Genomic DNA, 26,582 nt, shown 5'->3' with positions numbered 1-26,582 from the left:
GCACGAGAGTTCCAGTTGTTCTAAATCTTTGTCAGCACTTGATATTATCAGCACGTGGTATTATCAGCACATGGTATTATCAATTTTTAAATTTCAGCCATTCTTCTTCATATGTAATGGTATCTCATTGTTATTTTAATTTGCCTTTCCTTAATGACTAATGATATTGAACATATTTTCATGTGCTTTTTAGGCATTTGTTTTCTTTTGAAAAGTATCTATTCATTCAAGCCCACATTTATATTGGGTTATAAGAGCTCTTTATATATTTTGTAAACAAGTCCTCTAACATATGTGTCATTTCCAAATATTTCGTCCAAGTCTGTGGATTTCATTTTTATTTTCTTAACATTGTTTTTCAAAGAACAGAAATTTAAAATTGATAAACAGTCCAGTTTATCAATTTTTTTCTTTTATGTTTTGTGCCTTTTGAGTCTTAATTAATTTTTGCTTAGTCTCAGTTTATAATGATTTTCTCCTATGCTTTTTTCTAAAAGTATTATAACTTTAGGTTTGTATATGTAGATCTATACACTATTTTGAATTAATTTTTTATGTGGTACAAAGTAAGGATAGAAGTTCAGTTTGTTTTTTTGTTTTATTTTGTTTTGTTTTTTTGCATATTGATTTTCAGTTGCTCTAGTACCTTTATTAGAATGACTGTTTTTCCCTCATTGAGTTATCTTGGAACTTTCACAAAATCAATTGCTTACATATGTGTGGGTCTGTTGCTGAACTTACTGTGTTTCATTGATCTATACATCTCACCTTACAGAATACTACAATGGCTCGATTCCTTTATAATGTCTTGAAATTACATAGTGTTCACGTCTACGTTATTCTTTTTGAAACTATTTTGTCTATTGTAGGTCCTTTGCTTTCCCTTCTGAGTTTAAGAATTAGCTTGTTAAGTATGTACAATTTTGATGGGTATTATTTTTAATCTATAGATCGATTTGGAAGAATTGGCTTCTTTTTTTTAATTGGGGTATAATTGACACACCTAGTTCATTTATGATACACATAAAGTTTTTTCCTTTGGCAGGCCTGGGTTAGGAAGAAGGTGACTACCATAAAAGTGGATAAGAAGAAAACACCTAAAATTTAACAAAATTATAAAGGCTGAACGTGGGCTATCATGACAGTTCAAAATATCAGGGGATCCTGACACAAGTAGTTTACGCTCACACACAAGCCTTATTTTCATTTGCCTCCACCTGGTACTGACTAGGAAATCAGAGAGTATCTTCATTAGTGGAGTACAAGCATAATACCCTGCCTATTTCCAGGACACTTTTCTCATACTAAGCAAAAAGCCTCACATCACTGTGGGAACGGCAAAAGATGCCCTCTCCCAGCCTCCAAAGCCCAGTCCAGGAGTAACTGCTTCTGGGGGCTAGGTAGAAACAAATACTGTGTATCCCTAAGGGTTGAGCAGGAAACCCTATTGAAATCAAGACCTTGCACTTATATAAGACAGATTTGTTACTGTTGGAGGAGGAGCAGGAACGTCTCTCCTGTGCAGGACCACTCAGTTACAAGATGTAGTTTAGTTGCCACAGGGCAAAGGAGCAGAAACAGCAGGAAAGTCCCACCCCCAAAGCTCAGCTGAAGCAAAGGGCCTGTCTTCTTATACTGAGTTCCTACCAGGAGACCCAAGAGATTTCCTGCCTCCTACCTACCATGAACTTAACACTAAGAAATCATCAAGGTCAATCTCCTACTGGAGGAGAGAGACACACTTTCATAGTATAGACGTGGTACAGACATGCAGGGACTGGTGAAAGCTAAGAATACAATTGGTACACTTAGAAAAACCTTGGTATACACTGTCATAAGGTAGAAGTATCCCACTGTTGGCGGAATTTGAAGTTTGTGGTGCACTGAACCAGAGAACCTAAATACAACTTAATACTGACTAGATTGTCTTAGTCCCTCCCATACTATCACCCTGAAAGAAAAAGAATCATGCCCATTTCTGGATGTAAGTATCATTTAATCTCAGTCAGTCCTGTTCTTCTAGACATAATTTCTAGCATTAAGTAGAAATTATGAAATAAAAATTAAATTTTTTAAAAAATCCATTAAGTGATAAAGCAATCAATAATGCCAAATAGAGAAATGACCCAGATTGTAGAAATATTACACAAGGACTTTAAAAAAGATATGAATAGTATGTTAAAGGACATAGTAGAAAAGATAAACAATATACATAAAAAGATAGGGGATTTCAGAATAAATTTGGAAACTATAAAGACAGTAAAATGGAAATGATAGAAATAAAAAATATTTTCTGAGAAAAAGAAAATTCTTCCAATCAGCTTATAAGCCAGTAGTAGAGATAAAATGTAGTAATGAAAAATCTAAATGTCCTAACTATTTATTCTAGAGAAAGGAAAACTTAGCTTTAAACTTGTAGTACATCAATACTCAATGAAAAGGAATGAACTATTGGTAAACACAATGAGTCAGATGAATCTTAAAAGCATATACTGAATGAAAGCACTCAGTCTCAAAAGTTTATATACATCATGACACCACTTTTATAACATTTTCAAAACACTAGAATTATAGTGATAGAAAATACTATTATACCAATGTCATTTTCCTGGTGTTGATATTGTAATATGGTTACCTAAGAAATTATCATTAGAGGAGGCTAGTTTAAGGGTACACAAGAACTCTACATTATTTTCACATCCTCTGGTGGACCTTTTTATTTCCAAATTTTAAAAATGTATGTATAGTAGATACAATAAAACAACCCAATGACAAAAAATTTCTAAGTTAATCCAAAAAAAAAAAAAAAAAAGGAACAGAGAACAACTGGGTCGAATAGAAACAACTACCAAGATGATAGGTTTAAAATAAATCCAGGCATATCAATAATTACATTAAATGTAAATGATCTAACCTACCAATTAAAAGGCAAGAATTGTCAGATTGCATAAATCATATAGTATCTACAAAAAGATCTCTAAATATGAAAGCTAATGGTTAAAAATAAATGCAGGAAAAAAGATATATCAGGTAAACACTAATCAAAAGAAAGATGAAGTAGACATATTGATACCAGATAATGTAGACTTCAGAACAAAGAATACACCCAAATTAGGAGACTTATATAATGATAAAGGAGTCAATTCATCAATTATACATAATAGTCCTAAATATGTGTATATCTAGTAACGAAAACTAATCACTAAAAATTTTTTAGAAAACAGAAAAGGAACAAATACCTTCCAAATAATTTTATGAATCCAGAATTATCCTGCTATCAAGACCAAGCAGACTGAGAAAACTACAGATCAATATCCTCCATGAATGTCAAAATTCCTAACAAAATATTAGCATATCAAATTTACTAATACGTTAAAAAGTATTTATACCAGCAATACAGAGTTTCTTTAACATTTGATCAATTAATCACTATAATTCACATTAACCATGTAAAAATGGAAAACCTTGTAATTATTCTAATCACATGACAGAATTCGACATTCATTCTTGATAAAACCTCTTGGCAAAGTAGGAATAGAAAGGGACCTTCTTCATCCCAATAAAAGGCATTTATGAAAAACGTACAATTAATATCATCCTTAATGCTCAAAGACTAAATGCTACTCCCCTGAGATGAGGAGCAAAACAAGAGCTGCTCCCACTACTTCTGTTCAACATTGTTTGATTCTTATAACTGTCTGGTAAGACTGAAAAAGAAATAAAGTTTATATAGATAGAAAAGGAATAAATAAAATTGTCTATATTCACTGACAACATCATAGTCCATATAGAAAGTCCAAGAACACTCAAGGTGCTAGAACTAATGAGTGAATTTATCAAGGTCACAGGATTCATGTTCAATATATAAAATTCATGTGTAGTTCTATATGCTACCAATGAAAAATTGGAAATTGAAATTTTGAAAATACAATTTACAATAGCATCAATAAACATGAACTACTTTATTTATTATTCAATATTTATTATCATTCATTATTTATTATTCAACAAAATATATGCACCGAAAGCTACAAAACACCGTTTAGAGAATGTAAAACAAACTTAAATAAATGACAAGGGAGATTATGATAATGAATCACAAGATTCAGTATTGTTAAGATGCCAGTTCCCTATAAATTAATTTATATATTCAATGCAGTACTAATCAGAATCTCTGTAGTCTTTTTTATAGAAATTGACAAGCTGAATGTAAAATTTATGAGGCAACACAAACGACTTACTATAGCCAAAACAACTCTGAACAAATTTGGAAGACTCACACTATATGATATAAATACTTACTATAAAGTTACAGTAATCAAAACTTTGTGGTATTGACATGAGGAGAGACATTTATATTAATGAACCAGAAAAGAGAGTCCAGAAATTGACCTTTACATAGATTGTCAGTTATATTAAGAAAGGGGATGAGATAACTATCAATGGGAAATGATAGTTTTTTCAACAAATGGCAATTGGATATCCTTAAAGAAAAAAAAAGAGCCTTGACCATTATTTCACACCATACATAAAAGTTAACTTGAAATGAGTCAAAGACATAAATATAGGTAACTTATAAAATCTCTTGTAGGATATATACATAAAAATATTCCCAACCTTTGGTAGCAACTTTCTTAAGATAGGATACAAAGAACACATACTTTTTCTTTAATTATTCAAATTTACTGAGATAACAGTGGTTAACCACATTATATAATTTTCATGTGTACAACATTATAATTTGACCTCTGTGAAAGCATATACTCTAAAGGGAAAAAAATGGGACTCAAAACTAAAGCTTATTGCGTTTTAATAAAGTATGATATATGAAAGACTTATGAAAATGCAAATGTAAAATACAGATTAGAAGGAAATATTTACAATACATTCACCCCGCTCCATTTTCCTGTATTTTAATTTTTTTCATAATCTTTGGTTTGATTGGTATTCATTGTTTACAATATGACTGTTAACAATTCACAGTTGAGCTATAATTACATTTCTTTGCCAACTGTTGTTTTTCTTAGAGTTAATAGCTATCTTGCTTTTTGTTTGTTTCCTTGCTTGCTTAGCTTTCTTTTTTACTTAATACTGAGTACCGAGTGCTTGCTTAAGAGAAAAGAATGTATTTGAGAACCTTTTAGATAATTTCCTATCTCTGGTAAGAAACCCTTGTTGGAAGTCAGAAGTGTTGATAGTCAATAGGAAGTTGGTACCTAATGCCTTGAAGGGATAGAAAAGAGATGAAAAGTCAGTTGTCTGTAGATTGGAACGTTTCCAAAGATTACTGGCAGCAGAGGACCAGTTTTTGCCTTGCCACCCTAATTCTCTAGTTTTTAGTCATTTTTCATTCCCTTCCTATTAGAACCTCTGTTCTCAACCACCTACATAAAATGGAAGTATGTATTTCTGTTCCTGGGCTGCAGCCAGAAATAATTAGTTCATGGCATTACTGAATTGGAATTCTTCATACATTTCCCTCAGAAACATATTGATATCCAGTAGTTAGAGTCTATGGTAACTGTAAATAATACAGTTTAGCTACATTATAGATGTAGTAGACTTTGGGGAAGGTAGCTAGTTATGGACTACATTTAATATTGTTTTTGTGAAAAAATGTTTCACCCAAACCAATTTGTAAATGAACTTTCAAAATACCACAGATTATAAAATCGCTATTATGTTGTATGCAAACTAGTGTTGAAACGTCCTTTCTTCGGCTAAGTGTTTTTTTGACTAATTCAGCAGATATTTATTGAGTGCTTACTATGTGGCAAGGATCATGCTTGGTTCTAGGCAGGCATGGTGAACAAGTTACAATGTCTGCCTCTCAAGGAATTTGAATATGTTGGAGAAGACAGAGAAATAAATGTTCAACTACAGTAGAATATATTTAGTGCTTCAAATTGTAGAAGCACATAAGAGAAGACTCTTGGCCTAGTCTTGAGGGGCAGGACTGGAGTTCAGGAAATATGTCCCAATGGGACATAAGATTTAGCCAACTGAAAAGGAAGGGAGTGAGACAGGAAAGGGATGGGGCTGATGGAGTATATTTCATACAGATGAATAGTTTTTGCAAACTCACAAAGATAACCAGAAATGGCATGTTTAGGGAACCAAAAGTAGGTCATCATGGCTAAAGCATTGAGTGTCCTGAAGGAAATCTGAGGGAGACTAGGCTGGAGATCACAGAGAACAGTAACCATACCAGGAAAGTCACAGTTCCTAGTTTGTAATTTATCCTCAGGGTTCTGAGTAATCAGGTATAGTAGAATAGAGTAAAATGATCAGATTCGTGTTTTAGAGAAAGAACGATAGCTGTATGAAATGTAGAGAATGCACTGGAAGAGGCAAGCCGTCAGGCAGAAAATCCAGTTGGGTTGCTGCACTGGTAATCCAGGCTCACGGTGGGTGATCTGAACCAAAGCAGTGGCTGTACCACATCTTAACTTGAAAGAAAGGAATAATTCAAGAGTTATTAAGATGGTAAATCAGCGGACATTGGCGACTGACTGAATATGGAGGTGAGGGAAAAAGTAGAATCTAGATTTCTTCCGTGGTCAGCTGGGTTGATGTTTGTGACTGGGAAAAACAAACAGGAGATACAGTTTGTGCACAGTCCACTATTAAGTATGATCTGTGCCAAACTCAGCAAGGCACAAGATGTTAGATAATAGAAGATTTTTTTGTATTTTGCAGCATCATATTAGAAATACTTTTCTCTTTATTGAGTCATTTGAACAATTATGTTGAGGAATTTAAAAATGATGATAACTACCTTGTTAGTTTATCTAAATTTGAAAATATTGATGAGTAAGAAGATTCTTAAGGAAAATAATGTTTTCAAGTAAATGCATTTGTGTGAATATATTGTTATTTATAGGATATGCTATTTTAAGGTCATTTACCTTTATTATTTGTGGTATTTAATTTTTTAAAGACTAACTACATAATAAATTAATGCATGAAATGGAAATTTTTTTCTTGTTAGCTCTTCTAAGGAAGCAAATACTTCCCACATCCATTTATATGAAAAGTTTTTAATACTGTTCATTAATCGTGGTTAGAGAACAATGAGCTAGAATGGACCTCCGGGGGTCATCTATCCTCTTCCTTTGCTCTAGGCAGAGTTATGTCAAAAGCCCTCCAGACAAATGTGTCTCCATCTATCCTAGTTTTACAGAGCTCCAGGATAGGCTTCTTCCTCTGCTCTAATCTTCTCCATTTTCTCATATTCTATAATGTCTTCTGGGCAGACAGGAATATAGTACCAGTGCTTCAAATTAGGTCATACTGATATTGTAATTTTTAATATATACAGTGGTACAGTGCTATACAGTTATGGTATTAACACATGTCATCCATGTGCTGTATAAACATTTATGCTGGTCTACCTATTCAGGTTAAGTACTTATACTTCTTATGAGGATAGAGGTTATATAAGTTTTAATTATGTTTGTTATTATCTCCTTAGTTTTGTTATTATATTATCAAGGTCTCTTTTTCAAATACTTTTTAAAACCAGACTTGAATTTTATTTTTATTTTTTAAATAATTTTTTTATTTTTTAATTATAGTTGGCATACGATATTATATTAGTTGCAGATGTACAACACAGTGATTAGTACCCATCTGACACCATACACAGTTATTAGAATATTATCGACTATATGCCGTATGCAATACTTTACATCCCCATAACTATTTTGTAACTACCAATTTGTATTTCTTAATCCCTTTCCCTTTTTCACTGATCCTCCAAACCTTCTTATCTGGCAACCATCATAATATTCTCTGTGTCTATGAGTTTGTTTCTGTTCTGTTTGTTTATTCTGTTCTTTAGATTCTACATGTAAGTAAAATCATATGGCATTTGTCTTTCTCTGTCTGACTTACTCCACTCAGCACAGTACCCTCTAGGTCCATTTATGTTGTTGCAGATGACGAGATTTTATTATTTTTGTAGCTGAGTAATATTTCACTGTATATATACACCTTCTCTTCTTTATCCATTCTTCCATGCGTGGACACCCAGGTAACCTCCATATCTTGACTATTGTAAATGATGCTGCATTGAACATATGGATTCACATGTCCCTTCAAAGTAGTATTTGGGGTTTCTTTGGATAAATACCGAGAAGTAGGATAACTGGGTCCTTGTCTCTTGTTGTAGCCTTTGTTTTAAAGTCTATTTTGTCTGGTATAAGTATTGATACCCCAGCTTTTTGTTTCTTTCTATTTTCATGAAACATCTTTTTCTGTCATTTACTTTCAGTCTGAGTGCCTTTCAACCTGAAGTGAGTCTCTCGTAGGCAAAATATGTAAGAGTTTTGTTTTCTTATTCATTCAGCTACCCTGTCTTTTCATTAGAGTATTTAATCCATTTACGTTTAAGGTAATCGTTGATATGTTGTTATTGCCATTTTATTGTTCATATCTTTTATTGCTTTTTCTTTTTTTGTTCTTCTTAAAAAAGTCACTCTAACATTTCCTGTAATACTGGCTTGGTGGTGATGAACTCTTTTAATTTTTTCTTGTCTGGGAAGCTCTTTATCTGTCCTTCGATTGAAAATGATAGCTTTGCTGGATAAGAGTCATCTTGGTTGTGGGTCCTTACTTTTTATCACTTTGAATATTTCCTGCCAATCCCTTCTAGCCTACAAAGCTTCTGTTGAGAAATCAGTTGGCCGTCTTATGGGAGCTCCTTTGTAGGTAACTAACTGCTTTTTTCTTGCTGCTTTTAAGATTCTCTCTTTGTCTTTAAACTTTAGCATTTTAATTATGATGTGTCTTGGTGTGGGCCTCTTTGGGTTCATCTTGTTTGGGACTCATGCACTTCCTGGGCTTATATGTCTGTTTTCTTCTCTAGATTAAAGTTTTCCATCATTATTTCTTGAAAAAGGTTTTCAATTCTTTGCTCTTTCTCTTCCTTCTGATATCCCTATGATGTGGTTGTTGATATACTTGATGTTGTCCCAGAGGCCCCTTAAACTATTCTCATTTTTTTTTTTTTTTGGATTCTTTTTTCTTTTTGCTGTTCTGATTGGGTGTTTTCTTCTACCTTATATTCCAAATCACTGATTCGATCCTCTGCTTCATCTTATCTACTTTTGATTCTCTCTAATATATTCTTCATTTCAGTTATTGTATTCGTCATTTCTGACTGGTTCGTTTTTATGTTTTCTCTCTCTACTTTTATGTTTTCTATTTCTTTGTTAAAGTTCTCATTGAGTTCTTCTACTCTTCCCCTAAATTCATTGAGCATCCTTATAACAAGTGTTTTGAACTCTGTATCTGGTAGATTACTTGTCTCCATTTTTTAGTTCTTTTTCTGGAACTTTACTCTGTTCTTTCACTTGAGACATGTTTCTATGTCTCTCCATTTTTGCTCCTTCCTTGTGTTTGTTTCTATATAGTAGGTAGGGCTGCTATGTCTCCTGGTCTTAGTAGAGAGGTCTTACATAGTTGGTGTCCTGTGGGGACCAGTAGCATGGTCTCCCAGATCACCTGACCTGGGTACTCCAGGTGAGTCCCTTCTATGGGTCATGTATGCCCTCCTATTGTAGTTGAGCTTTCATTGTTGTTTGCATGGCAATGGAAGTGATTGACCCTTGGGCCGATTGGTTGCAAGGACTACAGTGGAGGAGCTATTGTGCTGAGGCTGGCCTTACAGAGCAGAATTCACTTTAGCAGGATTCTGGTGCATACCCAGTCTGCCCTTTGGGTGTGTCATCTTCATATGTGGCCCCAGGTGGTTGCTCTAGCTCAGACTGAAGCCAGCTATTGGCATGCAAGCTGAAACCTCCTGGACAAAGCCCCACCCACCACAGGCAAAGTTCAGCCATAGCTTGTGCCCCGCCTGTCATGAGCCACCAAACAATCTGCAGATGGCTGTCACCGACACTGGGCTCATATGTGCCTTGAGAGGACAAGCTGCAAACCAAGGCTGGCTGCCCCTAATGCCAGGCTTGAGGCTGCTCAGCAAAAGGTACACTGAGGCCAGATGCTTTTCATTTGGGGTTTGCCAACCTCTGAGAGATTTCAGAGTCTACAGCATGAGCCAAGACAGGCTGTTTGTATGTAAAAGTTACAGGAAGCAGCTTGGGTGGGCCCACTAATTGGATGGGGCAGGGTCTCAGGGAATCATCAGGGCAGGACAAATGATGTTAGCCAGGTTGATGGAGACTCAGAGATGGTGGCTGCCTCCATGTGCATGCCAGCAATGGGAAAGGCTCAACAAAGGATCCATGGCTTTTGCCAGCAGTTCTGTCTGAGAGAAAGCTGCTCCTCCAGCCCCCACCCTGAAGCCAAACAATTCATCTCCTCTCCTTATATCCCTGGAGCCTTTCGAGTAGCTGCCCCAGTGCTGGAGCTTAGAGCGAGTGAGTCTGTCACCAAGTAAATCAGCATGCAGGCCCCTTAAGAGAAGTGCCTGGGACTCCAGCTGCCCTCTGTCTCACTCTGCCACAATTTCTGCTGGTTTTCACAGCCAAAAGTTGTGGGGACGTCTCTTCCCAGCACAGGAGCCCTGGGCTGGGGAGCCCAGTGTGGGGCCAGAACCCCTTGCTCTCCTGGGGGTATCTCCGCAGACGGGATATTTCTCCTAATTCTCAACCACCACACATGGTTGTGGGACCAGCCCATTTTGCGTCTCTGCCCATCCCACCAGTTTTGAAATGGCCTCTTCTTGTGTCCCTAGTTGTAAGCCTTTGTTCAGCTAGACTTCAGACGACTCCCAATGATGGCTATTCTGTAGTTTTGTTGTAATTTTGATGTGGTTGTGAGAGAAGGCAAGCACAGCATTTATCTACTTCATCATCTTGACTGGAATTTCAGATATTTCTTAATGATCAGAAGTTTAATAATGATAATAACAGTACATAATTATGATAAACACTAAACAAAGGAAATGAATATCAATGTTACTGGTGAAAAGTCAATTAGTAAAGGATCTCAGATAATTAGAATCACTTTTCTTTTATATCATTATTCTTATTGCTTTTAATATTTGTTGAGAATACAGTGGATGCAAATAAACAGATTCTATAGATTTAGGATCAGCGTAATACTCTCCTAGAGAAAAAAGAAACATAAATAAGGGGTATGTATAGTTAAGCCAACTTTCAGCCATTTTCTGGTACATTACAACAACATCTCATTTTTAGAGAAAACCATTTAAGAGAAATGTCAGTTATTTTTCTATGGAAATGATTAAACCAACCCATAATTTAAATTTTCCTGTCATTTTGGGAATGGCAGCATTCTTTGGTGCTTTAAAATTTTTCCAGGAGGCGGATTGCTTTAAACACAGTTTCATTATGCCCAAAGAGCATTTTGTCTTAGCTGTTTTGCCTCAGCAGCTTAACAAACATAGAATCCTCCTTATAGTCTATAATGATGTGTAATGAGGCCACTGCAGTAGTCCCTGCTGCGCAGGACTGGGATATTATGAGACTGAAGAGTGCCTCTTCCTATGCCATTTTTTTGTTGTTATTGTTTAGGAAAGCATCTCTGTCTCTGAACCAGGCATAGTCTGTCTCCTGTTCTTTAGTAAGGAGATGGTCGGTAATAATAAAAATGCAAGTAAAACAGTAATGTTATCATTTTAGAGGATGAGAGATAGTATGTTAGCTATGTGGCCATGTGGAATGGAAGAAGGCTCTACTAAGGTTGAAGAAATATTTGCTTGAGAAGGAAGAGCAGTGTCAGGAATTTGAGGTGGCAGCAGTGGCGAAGTTTGGGATCACAGGTGGAGAGATTTACCTCAGAGAAGAGAAGACATATCTCTCTTGTTACACAAGGAAAGGAAATGACAATGAGTAAAAGTAAGGAAAGGTAATGGAATTCTCTCATGATGAATTCTATTTTCTCTGAGCAGTGGGAGGTTTGAGAGCCAAGAGGCATAGGTTCTGATTTTGAAGAAAGTGGTAAAGGTTGAAGTTGTTTTTGCAGCTTACTGGGTAAATATAGTAATAAGAACTAACACTTTTACTATGTTTACCATGTGCCAGGTACTATTACAAGCATATTTTATGCACTAATTTGTTTAATTCTCACCACCACTCTATGGGTTATAAGTACTTCCTATCCCCTTTTATAGGCTGGGAAACTAAACCACGGAGTTTAAGTGACTTGCTCAAGGAGTCTGACATTGTAAATGATGGAGGCAAGATTTGAATCCAGAGAGTCTGGCTCTCGAGTACATGGTCTTAGCTATCATTCCCTTAGGATAGATGAATAAACTTAATAGTTTTTAGTGCCCATGGGTTTAAAATGGTACCTATTTCGTTATTAGTGATTTTTCAGCATCCCTGCAAAAGCATGGAGAAGATACAGATTTTAAAGTCTGTATTTTCTATGTGTTGTAATTTTTATCACCCAAATAATTTTTGTTCATGTTTATACTTTAGTAGTGCAAAGTTTATTACTTTATCGACATAAGCAGTAGATGGAATTTGGAAAGAAATCGAGAATGTTTTTGAAAACAATTCAATTTTAAAAGATTAGGTGTTTTGATCAGTGACTTTTATGACCACACTTCCATGAAATCAACTTTCATGAAAACAATTTTTTAAAAGTATATAATACTATTAGCTTTACTTTCTAACTTTCTCTAAATTTGAGTAAACTCAATGGAGTATGTCAGTCATGGGAATGTTCTCTCTCTCATCCATTCCAGATAGATAGATAGATAGATAGATAGATAGATAGATAGATAGATAGATAGATAGATAGATAGATAGAAAAACAGACTGACAGACAGACTGACAGACAGACAAGATTAGATTAGGCAGAATGATTAGAGAGAACAATAGCTTTATTGTCGTGTTCCGAAGAGTTTTATAGAAAGGTTTAAGATCCCAGGTTCTTTTATAAAATCGTATTGATTAAGATATTAAAATTGAGATTGCTCTCTTTGCACTGTACTGTAACACTTTTGCTTCTCAGTGTAAAGTGGGCTGCTTGTGGAACTTGGTCAATGTCAAAAGGTTAGCAGTATTAGAAGTGTTAGATTATTATTTACAAATATATTTATAAACACACCTAAAGATAAGCAGATATCACTTCCAATAATCTAGCTGAACCATCCTTGGAAGTGAAATTGTTGTTTTCTATGGGAAAATTTTGGCATGAGGCTCAGTGAAAATGTCCAAAATACTGACATTATAGTATAGAACTACCAATCTTTTTCTGAAAGCTAGCTTATACCAGATTTGAAAATATTTTTTCAGTTGATGAAATGTTTTCTCATTTAGGAACCAACGCAAAAAAGAAGGAATATTGGAAAACAAATTCCTAGCCTTTCTTTTGTGATGGTCTGGGCCATGGGGCGAGTCAGAGGTGAACAAGCAATGCATATTCTCTTTGACTTTGGTACTTTCCTTTCTCATTTAAGATAATGTTAAAAGATGAAAAGTAAGTCAACTACCACAAATAAATTAATAAGAAACAGTATAAGGTGAACTAGATAAATGAATAAAATCAAGAGGGGCAGAGAGGATATCAACTGATTAGAGGACAAATAAAAATACAATGGAATATTATCTGGAAATAGAAATAAAATTAAATACTAATACATGAATTGAAAACATTATACTGATAAAGAAGCCAGTCACAAAAGACCAATGTATGATTCCATTTATGTGAAATGTCCGAAATAGTCCAATCCACAGAGACAAAGTAGATTAATGTTTGCCTAGAGCTAGGATGATGCAGGGACCTGGGGTGAGAGGTGATAGCTAAGAGGTGAAGGGTTTCTTTCTTTCTTTTTTTTTTAGTTTCATGTACTTTTTCTTTTTCTCTTTCTTTCTTTCTTTCTTTCTTTCTTTCTTTCTTTCTTTCTTTCTTTCTTTCTTTCTTTCTTTTTCTTTTTCTTTTTCTTTTCAGGGGGACCCACAAGGCCAGCAGAGGCCTCTCGGGCGCCCTGAGTGGATCAGCGGACGTTGGGGTCTTTCCCATACCTTGGCTTTATTTTATTTTAGTTTTTTAGGCAAGACAACCCTTGGTTGACCTCACAGATTGCAAGGATCTTGTCAGTTTACAATACTTTAGTTTTTATTTTTTTACACCTACAGCATCTGGTCTTCCTAAGTGGTCTCCCATCTCTTTCTTTCTTTTAACTTTTATTTTATTATTAGTTTCAAGTATACGGTACATTGGTTAGACATTTATATAGTTTGTAAGACAGTCCCTTTAATTGCTCTTTCTCTCCTCTGGCTCGCCACCTAGCCATTACATTAATGCTAACTGCATTCTCTATGCCGTGACCATCTATTAACTACTAATTTGTACTTCTTTAACCCTTCACCCCACTCTCTCAACATTAAAAAAAAAAAACGAAACCCTACCATTTGCAATGACATGGATGGACCTAGAGGTTATTATGCTGAGTGAAATAAGTCAGACAAAGATAAATACCATATAAGTGAGTTCACTTATATGCGGAATCTAAGGAACAAAAAGAACAAACCAATCAAAAATAGACTCACAAATATAGAGGACAGTCTGGTGACGGCTAGAGGGGAGAGGTATTGAGGGGCTGGAAGGGTTTCTTTTTAGGATAATGAAAATATTCTATAATTGATTGTGATGATGGATTTACAACTCAATGAATATACTAAAAGCTAAATTGAATTGTACATTTTAATTGGGTGAATTTTTGTGGTAAAACTCATAAAGTGGTTGAGTTTTTGTTTTTGTTTTTTTAAATACCCAGGTTCTTCCGTCTTTCTTTGTCTGACCTGGTTCATGCTTGTACTTGACAGCTTCCATAATAGCCCCAAGATGATTGCTGCCAATGCCTGTAACAAGTGCAGGCCATAATGTCCAAAGCAAGGAAAGGCTTTCCTCTTAGTCCCTTTGTCAGTGAGGGGTTTTTGTTTTGTTTTGTTTTGTTTGAAGCCTCCAGCAGACTTTCCACATTTCTTATTAATTACTTGCAGCGGGAATGGAAGTGCTAGGCTTGCTTAGCCCAGTCACAGTTTATCTCTTATTGATTGAAAAGGGCTTGAAGAGCTTTCCTTTAAGGCATGTGGCGACTAGATATCTAAACAAAACTGCCATTTGGTCTGGGACCTGAGGACTTAAGTACTTAGAGAAGCTTCTTTGGAGCTCACACTCCTTTAGCTAGAATTTATAGCTGTTAAAGAAAAAATTATTCTGACACTTGTTAAAATGGTAAGGAAGACTTTATTCAATATCATTGCAATAGGAACCAACTCTATGGTAATTGAGGAGAGATCACTCAACTCTGAATGTAATAAAGACAGATGGGGTTTTATAGCAAACCAGCAGGATTCAGGGGGTTGGTGGATAGCAAATTACTAAGAGGAGACATCAAGCATAGGGGATTCTTGTTAAACCGACCTAACAGGGTTCTTGCTAAAGAAAGACCAAGGACTTAGACATCAAAAGTAGGATATGAGAACTTGATTAGATATCAAGGATTGATCAGGTAACAAGGTTGGAGGCGTTCTGGATAACCGACTTAGTAGAATTCTTGCTAGGACCGGACTATGCAGGCCTGGCAAGGACAGCACAGACTCAGAAGGCCAAGGTTAAGGCCTAGACAAGAAGAGGGCTCAGAGAGGCCTAACTAAAGTTTGGTCAAGGAGAGAGTCTTTGTCATAATTCAGGTTTGATGGCTTTTTTTTTTCATTTTTTTCTTTTCTCCTTATTATTTGATTAAAAGCTGATGATTTAAAATCAAGTAACTTTCAACAAGTCTTTAATTCAGTATAGGTTTTTCTTTAACAACTTTTACTTCAAAAAGTATGATGTGCACCTATTCACTAACAAAAATTTAAGAAACATTTAACAACATACTCTCTACATTTCTGCATTTTTTAAATGAGATTTAGTAGCTGTATTAATTATTTAAATTAGAACTTTGACTAGCAGACACATTACTAACAGGCCAATTTTAGTAAAATAAAATAGAATTGTGAATACATGCAATTTCTGCAACTTCTACAAAACCTGAACCAGCATAACCTGATCATTAATAAGACCTGCCATTCCATATAATATGCATTTAAGACAGTTTGAAGGCAAATTTCTGCTCAGATAACTTAAAATATGACAATGCAGTGACAGTTTTAATTAGGATAAAATCAGAATAGCTAAAATGCATGTATAGTATGTTTTAGAATGCAAATCTATGCAATCCCCAACCTAAGAACATAAGAGAAATCTAAAATATATTTGTTACATAGTCAATTTGGTTCTCCAAACACATTTTCTCCTAGGAAGCAATATCACAATGATGGTTAAAGTACTAGATTAGTCCCAAGAGACTGTTTAGCACATTTTATAATCAAACTTTTTAATATTAATGGTAATCATAAGCCATTTTGAACCAATGATTGGAAGGAGTCAGGAGCAGGGGCCTTGAGCTTCGGCATCAGCATTTTCTGGTTGTAATGAGGAGGGAGCAATATCAGTGGAGGGGATTCTGGTAGAAATAAATGGCTTGCTTATGAAGAGGTGGGAGTGCCTCTGAGACTGAGGGTACAGTGATTATATAGTCTGCAATGGATGGTAAATGAGTGTACCTTAAAAATACTCTAACTTGACATATACTTTTTGAAAGACTTATCACAGTAAATATAGCTCTTTAGGCAAACATGCAGTTTATTAAAGTGGTTCAGTTCCCATGGCAACATATCTGGAATTTATAGCTCCTTATTTTAAGAGGGCTTCATTTCCACTTTCTGAGACACTGCAATCCAAGGCTAAAGTTCTTAACTTGCTCCAGTCTCATTGTTTGATGAATTTCTATTGTTTAGAAAATTCAGACATACAAAATGTAGCTTGCTGAATCGGTCTTGTGACTTTATAGTCACGTGCATGAATTTTAAAAAGGTAATTTTAAATTTTTAAATGCCCCTATTTAAAATTTTTTATTATTACCAAAACTACATATGGTCACAGTTTAATGAAGAGAAATAGCCATTTCAAAAAATAACAGTCCCCTAAAGGTACTCCCCAGAAGCAACCACTTTATTCTCTCAGTATTTACCTCAAATCCCTCAGCAATGTGTTTATCTTACTTCTTGGTTTGTATTATTGCTTACTTTGTAATTTTAGCTGTCATCAGTTGGCTTTCCAATATGGAAATAAAATTTTAGCTCTTTCACCCTTCTGCCTCAAACTCACACCCAGGTCTTTCCCATATTCCCATTCTCCTAACAAGGTGACAGGTGGATAGGCAGGAAGGCAGGCAGGCAGGCAGATAGACTGATGGATGATGGATGGATGGATGGATGGATGGATGGATGGATGGATGGATGAATGGATCAATTGATAGAGAGTTTACTTTTACTAATTTTAGAGTAATTTATACCCATTTAGGCTTGATCAGTATTCACCATAGATATTCTTAGAACCATGTTTATAATATTTACAAATAGGTGAACTGTGTAATATAGTATGGATATGTTTTCTTCTATAAATTATTTTCAATTATTCATCTTCAACTTTCCCCTAGTTATTTAATCTCTTCTTAATATCTTTAAACATTAACATTGTATTAATTGTGTCTTCTAAAAGAAATTTCCCCTGTAGTTTTGATCAGCTCCAGCCAGGACTATTGCTTTTCAGTCTGCTGTAGAGCTCTCATCCTGGGCATTTTCTTTATTTCTTCCTTGTGTTGAATTACCTCTCTATTTGATATTATTTTCTTGATTTGTTTACTCCCTCATTTTGCTGTACCATATTCTTCAGTAGTCTTCAGAAAGGGTATTATTTGAATCCCTCCATACTTGTAAATGCCTTTATTCTACTTTTATTTCTGACTTTATTTTTCCTAGAATTTTTAGTGTTGATACTGAGTTATCCAATGCAAGTCAAAATTTTTATTCTGTTTTAATCCTATGAAATCTTTTCTTTCCCTTCCTGGGAGCTCGTAGAATCAATTTTTCGTCTGCAGTGTTCTAAAGATTCGTGGTGATGGACCTTGCTCTGGGTTCATTTTCTTCCACTGTGAAAGATCTTCAGTGGGTCTCTTCCATATTCCATTTTGGAAACTTATATCTTTAAGTTCTGTAAAGCAGCCTTTATTTCTTCGATTATATCCTTTTCTCTGTTTTCTCTTTATTGTTTTCTAGAACTTTTATTATTCATATATTGCCCTCATGGCCTGGTCTTCAAATTTTCATATATTTTAACTGTTTTTTTTAAATGATTTGCCATCTACTTTTGGGAAGACTTTCTCAGCTTAATAACTAGTGAATTTTTTTATTTCTGCTATTATCTTTTTAATTTTCAAGAGTACTTCTCTTCCTCCCCACCTATTCCTTTTTTGTAGCATACTATTCTTGTTTTATAAATGTTAATCTCTTCTAGTTTTCTTCTCTCTGTACAGTTGATCTGTTCATATAGGTTGCTTTCTACAAACACCTGGTGATCCTTGGTTGTTTGCTTATATTTATAAGTAAGACACTAAATGATGAGTAGAAACTCTGTTCATGATTATGGCTTGTAAACTGTGGCCTTCAATAAAGGGTGATCTGACCAGGATGTCTTGCTGAGGAGCCCCCAATATTAGTATCTTTAGTCTTTTCTCTTTGGGTGGTCAGATTCCCCTGCCTAGAGGGTATAAGCCCTTTTGTCTGTTTTGGGCCTGTGAAGGTAAGAAGGTTGAGGAAGAAGGGCAGATCTCAACATTTATTATATAACTTTCATTTAATCTCCATGATTTTAAGCATAGTATACCATCACCGTGGGATTCCTCCATCCAGTTACTCTCTTTCATGCTCTGTAGAAAATCTCTAGTTTTCTGCTAGGTTGGGTTGGGAAGTCACCTATTGTGTGGGATGGGATATAAATCAATGTTGCACATATCAACTACTTAAACATTCTTTCATCCAATTTTCCCGTGCTAGCCACACCTCCATACTCACTTCCAGAGGTGCCGTTTCCTGAGCTTTTTTAGATTACTACATTGTAAACCAGGCACTTCTCAATTTTTCATACTCCAGTTTAGAAACTATTGGGTTGGCGAATCAGTTAGCAGGCATCTGTCTACTTTTTAGCTCCTAAAGTTTCGTTGCTATTGATCCTTCTCCAGTGTTCTTTCTCTCTATACACTTTGCTATCATTTAAACCTAGCTCTGAGAAAAAGTAGAGGTTAAATGTGTGACCTTTTCTATCCTGGAGACAAACTAAATCCCCTCGTTTTCCAATTCTCTTAGCCTGTTTACTCCTTAAAATCTCCTGTTTGTAAATCTACTTAAAGTTTTTTAGTTTAAAAGATGAATAAACCAACTTATTTTTACTCTTAAGCTTTAGTCCTGGCTTTTATTCTTTTTTTAGTCTTCCCTTTTTAAAAAATGATATTCATCTGATTTTTTTTTTTTTTTTGCCTTCTATTTTCTCTTTAAGTCTATTCCACTTAGTCTTCTATATACTCTTTTTTGAAAATTACCTTATAAACAAAACCACCAACCTGTTCTGGGCCTTAGTCTACTTGATTACTGATTTTCCATTGAAACTCTTCTCTTGTCTTGTTTGTTTTTTCCTTCTAATTCTTGTCTTGTTCTTGTTTTACTTTTCAGGTTGTTTTTTCCTGTTTTAGCCCTCTTCTTCCACATACCCTTATATGTGCGCTTCTACTTTCTTTTAGGCTACTTAGAAAACAAAGCAGTTAAAAGTTCATAGAAACTTACTGATTTTCGAGATTTTTTTTTCATTTATTAAAAGAAAACGGAATGATTTTTAGTAAATATTTTTATGACATTAATAAGGTTTAACTTTTAATATTTAGGCAGGTGCTGTAAAGGATTATATTAAGATGATGCTTCACAACGATTCACTTAAATTTCTGGTTTTTGCTCACCATTTAAACATGCTCCAAGCTTGCACAGAAGCAGTCATAGAAAACAAGGTATGTTACCATCTTTCTACGTAGTACTTTTAGGTTGCAGATTTTTAATATAGTAAACATTGTCTTATAATTTAGTTTTTTTGCTTGCTTTACATGATGGTATATACATTATTATTAGCCATTTTTCTTGCAAATTATAGCAATATATTACTAATGTGTTGATATTTTATTAAATTTTGTCTTTTACACCAGTCTTATAATTTTCCACTGATCAAATAAATGATCTGGATTGATTAAAACATATGCTACCTTGATATGCTATAATGTGAATTTCATTTTTGTTACTAGATGTACCATTTGAGACTGACATAGGCAGTTAAAAGTTAAAATTTTTGATTATCCACATGTAGCCTTAGAATTTGGGTGATGTTGAGGGAAAAGGAAGAATGAATTAAGCCAATTTTTGTGCCTGACTACAGTCATACCTTTTAAACTCCAGGCAGCATATTCTATATAGAATATGATTAAGATTTTGTATAGGTAAATTTATAACAGATGATCTAGGTAGTCAGTCAGGTAAGCTCCACCAGACCTGCTGGCCTTACTGCATTATGTTATGTCCACCTTGCTCCCCAACAGCCCCGTCAGTGACAGCATCATCCACTTTTTTCTTTTTAAAATTTAAACCTGTCACCTCTCTTTATGTTAGAGGGCTTCTAGAGGTGCTCAGAAGCAGGCAGAAGAAATTTCCTGACAAATTTCCTGACAAATTATGTGAGCTTAATATATGTGTAGCCACTTGCCTATGTAGGTAGATTTTTTTTTTTTAATGGAGGAATAAAGACATTTTTTAACACTTTGTACAGTATAGATTTTTCAAACACTAGCCAATAAGTTCATTAACATTACTAGAGAAGTAATTCTAATATTTCCTTCATTGAAATATTTATGATAATATAATATGATAAAGTGCTATACATTCAAAGGTCCTTTCTCATTGATTATCTTATAGTGTCTACAAAACACCTCCTAAGGAAAGAGTTAATTTACCTTAGAAATAATTTTTAAATGATCCGGCAACAATATTAGATTCATAATATTTTTTTATTCTGATTCCATTTTACTTAAAGCTACTGGAATCTATTCCAAGTATAACAGTCTATCCCCTTTTCCTACTTCTGCTTTATTATGTATTTAGAATCCCACTTAGCATCACTAAGAGTTAAAAACATAGGTAGTCACGGTGTTGGGAGTGAATTTCTCTCAAACTCTCCCTAGCCTGACAATGTGTTTTCCTTAGAAAGACCCTCAGAAGATTTTATAAACTTCCTTAATTGATATTAAATGAGTCACTGGTCAATTTATATCTGTATTGTGAAGACATAGAAAGTTAATAAGGGACATTCTATTTAATGATTAACTTGATTTTCTTCTTATATAAGTATATATTCTCTATGTCTCAACTACTTAAGACTGTGTTTTCCATAAAACTGCAAATATGAATGAGATTATTTGAAATTCAGGGCTTATACTTGTTTTATAAAGTTGAGTAATAAGTTCTTTTTAGCTACTCTAACACACACACTGATTGTTCCCATTTCTCAATTCAAATCATTCTTAAAAGACAGCACTGTTCAGTTTAGCACTTAATATTTCTCTGCTTTTTAAAACTGTAGGTGGGTGTGTTGGTCTCCACCTCAACGGAGATGACCATGACACGTTTTTCTTTTAAGTTTAATAATTTGAAAAAAGAGAATTCAAATGGTACATTTAAAAATATATTTTCCCACTTAATATTAGGATATTTCATAAATAGACATACTACTCTTCATGAATTCCTAATACATGGGCAGAATCCTCTTTTTACTTTCTCACACGTCTGACTTTACTTTTACTTTGGAATTAGTGATCCTGTAACTTGAAAATTATTCTGATCCATCATGAAATTTTCACACCAGTTTATATAGAATTTTACTGAAGACTACATTTGCTTAATTCAGTAATGATTTATGAAACTTCTGGTATATACAAGGCATTGCGCTTGGCAGTGATGCTGTGAAGATGAATTAGACATAGATCCTACCCTTAAAAGACTAAAAAATGAAATTGTTATCAGAAACTAGTAAGAAATTTGATTAATATTCTTCTTGTATAACATTTACCAACCTGTCATCTTACGCAGTTTTTATTTTATTATGAGAACATAAAAATAAGCTGTAACAATATAAAATGAGATGGGTGCATGGAGGCTTGTCCTAATTTTTGCCATGTCCTTTGTTAATCCTAGACTCGTTATGTTAGGATAGATGGAAGTGTTCCATCTTCAGAAAGAATATATCTGGTTAATCAGTTTCAAAAGGATCCTGAGACTCGTGTGGCTATCCTAAGCATTCAGGCTGCTGGGCAGGTAAGAAATTTTGAGTCTTAATTTGATAATGAAACATCTTTGAGATCATAAACAGGCCATTAACCATAACTATAACTTTATATCTGATATCTGGTATAATAAATATTCATTTAATTTTGGAGAGTGTTAGAAAGTATAATGGAAAAAGACCTCAACACCTCTGACTCAAATCTTCCTAAATTTTCAAGGAAAGAATTTCCTAGAAGAGTATAGTTCATTCGTTTGTAATACTTTTTCATAACCATTTTTGCTTCCTTTGAATTTGCATAGAATTTTCCCATCCCTTTCTTATAGCACTTACCTTTTCTTGGTTGTTTTCAGCAGAGTCTATGAGGCAAGGTGGCCTAAGGCGTAAGAATTCTTCTGCCTGAGAACTTTTTGTGGAGTGGCCCTGGTTTGCCTTAGAATTACATTTGGCTGCAAGTAAATGAAAACCCAAATTAAGACTGACTTAAATACATAAAGTTTTTTTATTCACTCATGTAGACAGTCTAAGGCTAGCATGGTGATTCCACAAAGTCCTCAGGACTTAGGCCCCCTTTGGCTTTCCGCTTCATCACTCCCAGCAGATATCTTACTTCAGAGGGCTGCTAGAGCTCCTCCGTCATATCTGCAAACCAGGCAGCTGACTGGAGGGAAGCATGCTACATCTCACTGGCCTGCAGTTAGTCCCATGGTCACAGCTAACTTTAAGGGAAGCTGAGAAAAGTACCCTTTATTCTAGGTAGTCATGCTAAATATCAGGTGTTACATTACAAAAGAGCAAGAAAAGAATAGATATTAGGGAAGGCAATACCAGTCTCTGTCATACTATGTATGAGGGAAACCTACTGGATTTTTTTCTACTAACATTCTAAAATATTTTTGTATAAATGTCTAAGCCAGGATGTTTAACATAGAGAAAAGTAATCGAGCATATCACTCTGCGTCCAGCCTGGTGGTATATGCCACATCTGGCATCTTCTGTGGACTCTGGATTCTGAACCAGGGCCAAAGATCTGCTTTTACTCAGCTAATTGATGTGTGTATATAAAATTGTATATAGAGAGAAACTCCATGAGGATGAAGAAGTTCTAGAACTCACTAGGAATTCTAATCAAAAGGATTGTCTCAACAGTTCCCTCATGTTGGATTAAACTTTCAATAATCTGAGTTTTATATATCTGTTAGAATATTCCAGACAAAGAAATTATCATCAAAAAGAGCTTAAAATTAGAAATAGAATGCTCAGCACGAGAGAAGGAAGATAAGAGGAAGCCAGGCAGGAGATTTTAGCAGTGGCCTGATAAGAGACTGAAATTCAGATTGCACAGGGCACTCACATGTTATTCAAGTCTGTATTCCTGAAGACCTTGTAAAATTCAAAACTCACACACTTGAACACTAGTATCTTCACGGCAATAAAGGAAAGTAGAAAGGACTTTGTTCCTGGAGCATGTGAATCTTCTATCACAGTAGTAACTTAGAGTACCATTTATCTTGCCAGCATATTTTCTCTTTATTCTTATATAGTCATATGATGCTTTTTACACGCTTAAAGGTATTCCTCTTTAAACAGGACTTCTTATTTTTCAGCATTATCTTTAGTATTTTGTGGCATTTCCTGTCCTAAATAGCAGCACAGTTTAGATGGTGGTTGTTCGACTCTCTCCATCTTTTTATTACTTCTAACTTCTGTTCTAAAGTGATTGATCTTCAGTGAATTTTTCAGCTTGAGGACTAGTGCCACTGTTTAATGAATGCGAGTATGATGCTGTTTTGTGATATAAAAATATATTAAGTTAAAATAACCTATCAAAATAACAGCACAGCAGTCACAAAAGTCACTCATTCACAGAAGTTCCAGTGTGTGTGAACAACAGCATGGATTAGATGATATTCCCAAAGGATGCTAGGTATTTCTGTCAACCATCTAACCTCATTTACTCTGTGTGGCAATAGCGTAAACATGGTTCACATTTCACTCAGCCTACCAACTTTAAAACCATGCATTTTTCAGAGACTCATGGACATGGACAATAGACTAGTGGTTAGTAGACGGGAGGATGGATGAGGAACGGGGGTGGTAGACAGGGTAAAGGTGGTCAAATATGTGGTGACAGAAAGAAATCTAACTATGGGAGGCGAACACACAGTGTAACTATATACATGCCTTACTGTTAAAATGTACAACTGAAACTTATTGGATTTCATTAACCAATGTCACCATAAAAATAAATAAATGAATATGTACATGCATACATACATACATAAATTTTAAAAAATAAAATAAAATCATGCATTTTAGACTCATTTTTAGCTTGAGGGGATTTGCATTTTTATTTTATAGATTGATTATAAAACAAGAGTTAGTTAATGTCTTTAATGTCACATTATTTCAAACTGATGTAAAATACAATTGCACGAAAAATGCAATTGTATTTTATGTATTGAGATACGAGCAAGTAAACTCAGGGCCTTTGGAATGTAACATAAGAAATTTCAGAGGAAGAGATCATGACTGGAGACATGATTTGCTTCTTTACAGAACAGCAGGATGAATTAAATGAATAGAAGATGTCATCGCTCTTTGCCTAGTTGCTATGGATACCATGTGATAGAAATTATATTCTCATTTGTAATGTATTTTATTAGATTTTCCAGTGGTAATATGAATCCAGCCTTCATCAGAGGATAAAGTGATTTTGTTTATATATAAATCCATCAAACTGACTTGAAATATTTAAATATGTTTTAAATGTGTGTTTTGTAGTTTACCTGTCTCTTGCAAATAAGCAGTCTTCATTTACCTTACACGAATTAAATTTTCTTAATTGGGCTTAAAATAAAAGACTGATTTGTTTTTAGGTCCTTCAGCACCCTCTTGTCCATTTAACATGTTCAGAAAAACTTTATTATATATGGCTCTATGTTATAGTCTCAGTTTATTTGCATCTCAATTTCTTCACTTTGTTTTGCTTAGGGTTTGACATTTACTGCTGCAACTCATGTTGTATTTGCTGAATTGTACTGGGACCCTGGGCATATAAAACAAGCAGAAGACCGTGCTCACCGAATTGGACAGTGCAGTTCTGTGAATATTCACTACCTTATTGCAAATGGGACTCTGGATACCATTATGTGGGGAATGTTGAATCGCAAGGTAAAGCTTAAATTTAGACCAGGTTACCAATTCACTCATTAGTGTTCATAGCCTACATGAGTTAAGAGGCTGAGTTTTAGTGTTTTCAGGTAAAGGATACTTACATATACTAAGATATTGATGTTAATAGAGACCAAATTCAGAAAAGGCTTCAGTTGATAGTATCGTACCACTATCCTCTATAATAAGAGAGAGGCATGAATTTCCGTGTATACCTATTGTCTTCCAAGCCCTTCTTCTACCATTTTGGAAACTAGAGGAGAGAGTTAGCTAGCAAGGAATCATAATGCTTTCAAGTGACAAGTCTTTTTTGAAAGCAAAGAGTAAACCCTTTCTCAGAAGAAGTCTTGAATTCCAAGCTAATTTTGGACAGAGGACAGCCTGTACCCAGACTCTAGAAAAGGAAGGAGAGACATTGCCTGCTCTGTCCACTGAGCTGTTTCTTCTCCTAACCTTGAGGGATGTTTATAGAAAGGATTTGATTAAGGATTAGAGGATAATTTTCAAGTTTTCAAAATGGCCAGTCATATATAGGTTTAATTTCAAAGTTTATAAGTATTAAAATAAAAGTTTTATGAATAAAGCAAATAGTATAATATCTCTTTTCCTCATAAGAATAGGAATCATTGACTTGGTAATTTGTTTGTAATTTTGAATAATTATATTACTAAAGCTTCTGATATGTTGAAACAATATGATTTTCTTTAATGGGTTGCTTATGATTTAAATGTAAAATCAAGTTATTGCTTAGCAAATGCCAGCTGTGAGGTGAACTATTATGTAATTCATATGCTTTTCCATCTTACAGGCTCAGGTCACCGGGAGCACATTGAATGGTAGGAAGGAGCAACTTCAGGCTGAGGAAGGTGATAAGGAAAAATGGGATTTCCTGCAGTTTGCAGAGGCTTGGACTCCAAGTGGAAGTTCCGAAGAGCTCAGGAATGAAGTTTTGTTCACTCATGTAAGATTATATGACTTATTCCTTTCTATTTTTTAAAAATATCTTGAAATTGTAACTTTATTGTGTATTGTTTTAAATAGAAACCTTCAATTATTCATGCTATTGAAACGAGCCTCCACATTGATGCCAGAAGGCTACAAAAGTGGCTTGTATCTTCCAACAGTTATATATCAGGGCTCACTGTTAAGCTCTTTAGAAAATAAGCTAAATAGAATCCAGTCTTCAGAAGAAAACATAGGAGTCTGTC

General features: G+C 34.7%; 1 protein-coding gene across 4 annotated transcripts in view; it reads left to right on the top strand.

Annotated features, from left to right (window-relative positions):
* The window catches only part of ZRANB3 (zinc finger RANBP2-type containing 3), a 224,717-nt gene that overhangs the window by 126,592 nt on the left and 71,543 nt on the right, over positions 1-26,582 (top strand). For all 4 annotated transcript variants that reach the window (XM_006921034.3, XM_015596758.2, XM_025039574.1 and 1 more), the window contains exons 9-12: positions 19,766-19,885; positions 22,113-22,232; positions 25,195-25,374; positions 26,183-26,335. In XM_006921034.3, coding sequence (XP_006921096.3) covers positions 19,766-19,885; positions 22,113-22,232; positions 25,195-25,374; positions 26,183-26,335 — 573 coding nt within the window. The remainder of the gene's footprint in view (positions 1-19,765; positions 19,886-22,112; positions 22,233-25,194; positions 25,375-26,182; positions 26,336-26,582) is intronic.

The sequence above is a fragment of the Pteropus alecto genome, unplaced genomic scaffold (assembly GCF_000325575.1).
Source record: "Pteropus alecto unplaced genomic scaffold, ASM32557v1 scaffold3, whole genome shotgun sequence".
NCBI classification, from domain to species: Eukaryota; Metazoa; Chordata; class Mammalia; order Chiroptera; family Pteropodidae; genus Pteropus; species Pteropus alecto.
Note: the sequence above shows the minus strand (reverse complement) of the source record. Positions and strands in the feature narration are given on the sequence as shown.